The following is a 7,525-nucleotide window of genomic DNA, read 5'->3' on the forward strand; positions in this document are numbered from 1 at the left end:
AATCATGAATCAGCTAGCGTCATTTGTATGGATATATTCAATATATACAAAGAAATGTAAAACTAAACGAAATGCAGCTAGTTGTTTCCAGGTGTTTCCAGCTTGAATTTGAAGTTATAGTGTTAGCTGTGTTGTTGGCTAGCTCCTCTGAACAACAGTTTCCTGATGAGAGAGCACGTTTTCTACGCCAGCTATTAGCTCATTATTATGGATGTATACAAATAAATGTAACTAGAAAAAGACTTCAACAAACACAAATGTAGCTACTTTGCTGTTATTCTGGCTGCACTGGATGACGTGACTGTAAATCAATCAAATTAAATTGTATTAGTCACATGCGCACAATACAACAGGTGTAGATGTAGACCTTACACTGAAATGCTTACTTATGAGCCCCTAACCAACAATGCAGTTTAAAAAATACATGTAAGAATAAGAAATAAAAGTAACAAGTAATTAAAGAGCAGCAGTAATGTAACAATAGCGAGACTACATACAGGGGGGTACCGGCACAGAATCAATATGCAGGGGCACCGGTTAGTTGAGGTAATTGAGGTAATACGTACATGTAGGTAGAGTTATTAAAGTGAATATGCTCAGATGATAGCAACAGAGAGTAGCAGCGATGTGAAAGAGGGGTGGGGGCAATGCAAATAGTATTGGTAGCCATTTGATTAGGTGTTCAGGAGTCTTATGGTTTGTGGGTAGAAGCTATTTAGAAGCCTCTTGGACCTAGACCTGGCACTCCAAAACCACTTGCCGTGCTGTAGCAGAGAGAACAGTCTATGACTAGGGTGGCTGGAGTCTTTGGCAATTTTTAGGGCCTTTCTCTGACACCGCCTGGTGTAGAGGTTCTGGATGGCAGGAAGCTTGGCCTCAGTGATATTTTGGGCCGTTTGCATTACCCTCTGTAGCGCCTTGCGGTCGGGGGCTGAGCAGTTGCCATACCAGTCAGTGTTGCAACCAGTCAGAATGCTCTAGATGGTACAGCTGTAGAACATTTTTGAGGATCTGAGGACCCATGCTAAATCTTTTCAGTCTCCTGAGGGGGAATAAGTTTTGTCGTGCCCTTTTCACAACTGTCTTGGTGTGCTTGGACCATGTTAGTTTGTTGGTGATGTGGACACCAAGGAACTTGAAGCTCTCAACCTGCTCCACTACAGCCCTGTTGATGAGAATGGGGGCGTGCTCGGTCCTCCTTTTCTGTAGTCCAAAATCATCTTCTTTGTCTGTGCAGTCTAAAAAGTAAAGGTTCCTGGAGGATCCTTTAGGGTTCTTCAAATAACTATTTAAAAGGGTTCTTCTAATAACCCCTTTTAATGGATCCTTGAAGAACCTTTTGATGAACATATTGTGGTTCATTTTTTAACTACTCCCCCCTCCCCTATTATTATTATTAGTAGTAATATGCTTTACAATACACTGCCTGATAGTCAGCAGCAGCAGGTCACAGGGAAATATATACAAAATATAAAAAATAAACACAAATGCCATGGCATTGACCAATACATTTTCACCCGCGACATTGTTTTCAAAGTAGCCTAATTTTACAGGAAACCCAAGGACATGGCAACCCATACAAGCTAATGGTCAAACAAGGAAATTGTTCTAATCATTTTTCCACCTTTAATTTTTCCCATACAGGATTTTAGAAACACTTAAAATAAGGGTGGTGTTTCGTGTAGGCTTACCCTGGCGTTACGTTTTGAGAACCATGTATATCTCTCTAGGACAAGGTGACTTTAATCAATACATTCACCTGTGTTTACCCAACAAAAAGGAAACGCTAATTAGCTGCTAATGTGGCTATCATTATGAACTACAAATGTCATAATGATCTGGACAAGATTGCTGAATCGAGGCAAAGGTAAAAATCTCTAGATTAACTATCTAATGTTAGCTACATTTTGTAATTAATAAATTGGGAAGATTTCTGTAAATTGATAATAAACACATAACAACACAGAGGATGTTAAAGGAAATATACTGAACATTTTATTCCGAAACAGTCACACTGTTTTAGTAGTGTGCTGAAGAAAGTAATGAGTTTAGGGTGTGCAAATAGACTTTACTAATGATTAATAAATGGTTTACAATTATATTTATTCAACATTTTGTGAATCATCATTACATACTAGAAAAGTTGTTTATAAATGTGAAAATAACTGGCTTACGAAAACCAATGAGGGAGTAATGATAAATTATGAACAAACTATTTACTAATCCATTACAAATGCTTTATTACAAGGTGATATTATGAAGTGTTATCCAATCTTTATATTAATTCAGAGATCTGCTCTGGCATGACCCCCGACCTGGCAGCACACTGACAGTGATGTAGTGAGAGTAGTGGTAGTGTTCACACTCAGTATGTTGAAGTTGATGTGTCTGCTGCGCTGTTGTGTTTAGGGTCATTCTACGAAAATGGAGGCTTTTCTGTCCTGGCCTTATTCACCAGGAAAACACTTAAAAGTGTGAGCTAATGACATAATTTGTATTTGTTTTAATTTAAGTGTTTTATTATTAATAAAACATATGTAAGACACTTACTATATTGCAAACATTTGTGTATTTATATTTATATATATATATATATAGTAGAGCAAGGTCAGTACCATGAAATTGGCTTGTCCCTCTGGTCAGTAGTCATGGTTTAATGTCATATTTTGAGTTTAAAAATATATTTTGAAATGTCATAATACAAAGGAAAGTATTATAGTTATTTAGTGGACCACTCAAAAATCTAAAATATCCCAAAAATATTACAAATACTTTACAAGTAATAGCTGTAATAATTGTCTCAATTTCATGTTACTGGTGTTAAAATGTATAAAAACCACCACTTTGAAAAAATGCAACATCCTTGCCAAATTCTTCCTTGGTCAAAGGTTCATTAGAGACGGGACTGTTTTGAACAGCACATGGTGAGTGTGCACACTCTCTTCATATGTTAACAATTTGATGATTAACTTGGTAATTTCATGCGAGGACTTAAGATGTGTCACTGGTGTTATACAATTCATAGTAAGGGGAAAGGTAATTGGATGAAAAGTCTTGATAAAATTGCATGATTAATCATGAAAGCCTAAATAATGCATTCGGAAAGACCCCTTGACTTTTTTTCCAAATGTTGTTACGTTAAGGCCTTGTCAATTTTTTTCCCTTATCAATCTTCACACAATATCCAACAATGCAAGAACAGAACAGACAAAGCAAGAACAGTTTTTTATAAATGTTTACAAATGTATAAAAAATAATAACGGAAATCTAATATTTACATAAGTATTCAGACGCTTTACTCAGTACTTCGATGAAGCACCTTTGGCAGTGATTACAGCCATGAGTCTTCTTGGGTACAATCTACAAGCGTGGTACACCTGTATTTGGGGAGTTTCTACCATGCTTCGCTGCAGATCCTCTAAAGCGCTGTCAGGTTGGATGGGGAGCAGGTTTCATCAAGGATCTCTCTGTACTTTGCTCCGTTCCTCTTTCTGTCAATCCTGACTAGTCTCCCGGGCCCTACCACTGAAAAACATCCCCACAGCATGGTGCTGCCACCACCATGCCAGGTTTCCTCCAGACGTGACGCTTGGCATTGAGGCCAAAGAGTTCAATCTTGGTTTCACCAGACCAGAGAATTGTGTTTCTCAAAATCTTTGAGTGTCTAGGTGCCTTTTTGAAGATTTTCAAGTGGGCTGTCATGTGCCTTTTACTGAGGAGTGGCTTCCGTCTGGCCACTCTAAGATAAAGGCCTGATTGTTGGAGTGCTGCTGAGATGGTGTCCTTCTGGAAGATTCTCCCATCACCACAGAGGAACTCTGGAGCTCGTCAGAGTTGGTCTCTTTGTCTTTTCCCTGAGCAAGGCCCTTCTTCCCCAATTGCTCATTTTGACCTTGCAGCCAGCTCTAAGAAGAGTCTTGGTGGTTCTAAACTTCTTCCATTTAAGAAAGATGCAGGCCACTACGTTCTTGTAGACCTTCAATGCTGCAGAAATGTTTTGCTAACCTTCCCCAGATACAGTGGTGTAAAGTACTACTTAAGTTGTTTTTTGAGGTATATGTACTTTACTTTACTATTTATATTTTGGACTCCTTTTACTTCACTACCTTTCTAAAGAAAATGATGTACTTTTTACCCCATACATTTTTCCCTGACACTCAAAAGTACTTGTTACATTTTGAATGTTTAGCAAGAAAGGACAATTTTATAATTCACACACTTATCAAGAGAACATCCCTGGTCATCCCACTCTCTCATTTCACTAAACACATGTTTGTTTGTGAATGATGTCTTAGTGTTGGAGCGTGCCCCTTGCTATCCGTAAATAAATTAAAAAAAACATGGAAATGATGCCGTCTGGTTTGCTTAATATAAGGAATTTGAAATGATTTATACTTTAACTTTAACTTTTGATACTTAAGTGTATTTTAGGAATAACATTTACATTTGATAATTAAGAATATTTAAAACCAAATACTTTTAGACTTTTACTCAAGTAGGATTTTACTGGGTAATTTTATATTAAGGTATCTTTATTTTTACTCAAGTAAGACAATTGGGTACGTTTTCCACCACTGCCCAGATATGTGGCTCGACACAATCCTGTCTCTGAGTTCTACGGACAATTCCTTCGACGTCATGGCTTGGTTTTTGCTATGTCATAAACTGTCAACTGTGGAACGTTATATAGACAGGTGTGCCATTCCAAAGGCAGGTGGACTCCAATCAAGTTGTATAAACATCTCAATGATGATCAATGGAAACAGGATGCACCTGAGCTCAATTTCGAGTCTCATAGCAAAGGGTCTGAATACTTATGTAAATAAGGTTTTTCTGTTTTTTATTTCATTTAATCAATTTTAGATTGAGGCTGTAACATAACAAAATGTGTAAAATATTAAGGTGTCTGAATACTTTCCAAATGCACTGTAGTAGTTATTTATAAATGTGAGAATACCTAGTTTACCTAGTTAACATTTAACAAATGTGGGAATAATGATTAATAAATGGTGAGAACTGTAAATGCCTTACAAATTTGTTTGTTACTAAAGATTATTATAAAGTGTTACCCATATTTGCATAATCTTTCATTTTTACCATCAACTATTTCCACAATACACCATTGAGTTAGACTTGGACTTTATCTGATATCATGCATATTGTTGGAGGTATTGTGTCCCAATTAAGCCAGTAGAGGGTGATGTTAAACAACATACAATAAGATCCATGACATCCTCAAAATGGACTTTCATTAAATAACATGGAACAACCACAGACTTTGGTATTTGTAATATACAACCCAAAATTACTTCAATCTCTATTATAATTTTTGTAAAAAAATAATAATTTCACTTAACTAGGCAAGTCAGTTTAAGAACAAATTCTTATACAATAAGCTTATGCTTTCTCCAAGTCATTCCATTCTAATCCAGCTAAATCATTCTGTATCAACACCACATGAATCTATGACGAGAACACTGAGATAACTAATGTCAGTGTAGTGTTACATGAAAGAAGCAAATACAACAATTGTATAACATCACTATATCAAACCTGTTTGTCAAATTTAGGAATAAAAACATAGGAACTATGAACGCCTTAACTTCAGAGTTAAAATATGTTTAGCTGTCACTTTGAACCATGGATAAAAGAAAGCATAAATTATTGGATTAATTAAGGAATTAACAAGTGGCAGAAAACTGATGAACAATGACAATAAATTGTCAATAAAAATATGTACAAAAAATAAAATAAATAGAGATGGAATCCAACAAATGAGATAGTTGAACACAACAATAGCTAGAGTTTTTGCTGCTTTTCTCTCAGACTTATTTGCCTGTACAGTTTTAACACCAGACACACTGGCGGTCTCTTTTGAAAATACCTTTCTGGCCTGTGATCTGGCCACCACAAAGATTTTCATATAAAGTGTTATAATAATAGAGCACGGGACAACCATTGTAATTACTATATCAATTATATTACCCCAGATTGACCCATCTACAGTAAAACATTCTTTCAAACACCTACTGGGTACCTGTACATTTATACATATTTTTATAACAACAGCCTGGTATATGATACAACAAAACCAGGTAATGGATATACAACACATTATTCTTGTTATTGTTATTTTAGAGTGGTACAATAAGGGATCACACACAGCAACATAGCGGTCAATAGATATCAAGACCAAATTGCCCAGAGATAAAGAGGTACATAAAAAAGCCATATAGAAATGAAAAGCACAGAAATATTTCCCAAATCCCCAGCATGATTCCAATATTGCTACAGTCGTTACTGGTATCACAATCGCTCCCACCAGGAGATCTGACACAGCCAGAGAGAGGATGAGCAGGTTGGTTGGAGTGTGGAGCTGCTTGAAGTGAGAGATGGAGATGATCACCAGTACGTTCAAAAATACTGTAACTGCTGAAAACAATGAGCAGAAGATGTACAGTGCTGTGTAGATAGATGTCGATAGCAAAGCCTTTCTGCAAGAAGAGTTTCTGTCTTGAAAACAATATTGATCATCTTTGTGTTCCTCCATTTGTAATAAAGGGTCAAAATGCTGAGGTCCTGCTCCTGCTTGGTCCTGTGTGTGACCCTGTCAGGTCAGCCTTCTGACAAACTCTGAGCTCTGCCTCTCTATTTATCTCTGAGTTACTGACAGCCACTCCCCTCCCCAGAGTCTCTCTACACACAAACACAAACACACACACACACACACACACACACACACACACACACACACACACACACACACACACACACACACACACACACACACACACACACACACACGCAAATAAGGTGAGTGCACACTCACGTGAGCACACAAATGAACAATCGGTTGGTTTAACAAATCATTAATGAAAGCATGATGTAATGTATGACAGGATATGATGTTGCTGTAGCCACCTAGCCTGTCCTTCAGCCTTACTGACAGTTAGAGATGAGAGGAAAGGTACATTTTCTCAGTTGAGCACTTTAACGGGGAAAATATAGTATGCGTGATTTATTGATCACTGAAAGGCTATTTTACATGGGAAATAGGACAACTGTTAAGACTAACTGGTTTGGGGGATGTCACTGCTCAGTTTGGAACATATTCCACAACCTCAGGAGACATGACGGCACACCACATGTCAGCTAGTCAGTGTGTAGGAAAGTTGACAGTAAGAAAGTTGATGAGATGGCATAAAGTTATGCTGACCTACAAAGGCAAAACGCAGTAACTACGAATTTGATCTGTTGTATTGGACAAGTATATTATCTGATTAATGTGGGATTTATTTTCCTATTTAGTTTCCTTTTCCAAGATGGCGTAGCAGTCAGACGTCTTTGTCTTCTGTCTTGTTGTGTCAAGTGTATATATATTTTTATATCTTTACACAGCGTGATTCAAACCAGAGCAAATCTGACTTATTTTCTCCATACCCCCAGATTCCTACCGTAAGCTCTGAACCTTTTCACCTGGATCATCGCAGATAGCTAGCTTTTAATTATTTTTTTTTGCTAGGCC

General features: G+C 37.2%; 1 protein-coding gene across 1 annotated transcript; it reads right to left on the bottom strand.

Annotated features, from left to right (window-relative positions):
• Positions 1-5,060: 5,060 nt before the first annotated feature.
• On the bottom strand, positions 5,061-6,611 carry LOC118943640 (trace amine-associated receptor 13c-like). The gene has a single exon (XM_036959595.1). It carries the CDS (start codon positions 6,548-6,550, stop codon positions 5,588-5,590), a length of 963 nt encoding a protein of 320 aa, XP_036815490.1. The 5' UTR covers positions 6,551-6,611; the 3' UTR covers positions 5,061-5,587.
• Positions 6,612-7,525: the final 914 nt, after the last annotated feature.

This window comes from Oncorhynchus mykiss, chromosome 22, assembly GCF_013265735.2.
Source record: "Oncorhynchus mykiss isolate Arlee chromosome 22, USDA_OmykA_1.1, whole genome shotgun sequence".
Classification (NCBI taxonomy): domain Eukaryota; kingdom Metazoa; phylum Chordata; class Actinopteri; order Salmoniformes; family Salmonidae; genus Oncorhynchus; species Oncorhynchus mykiss.

Coding starts and splice junctions, on each gene's coding strand:
- LOC118943640 (XM_036959595.1), bottom strand. CDS start 6,550: ATGGAGGAACACAAAGATGATCAATATTGTTTTCAAGACAGAAACTCT.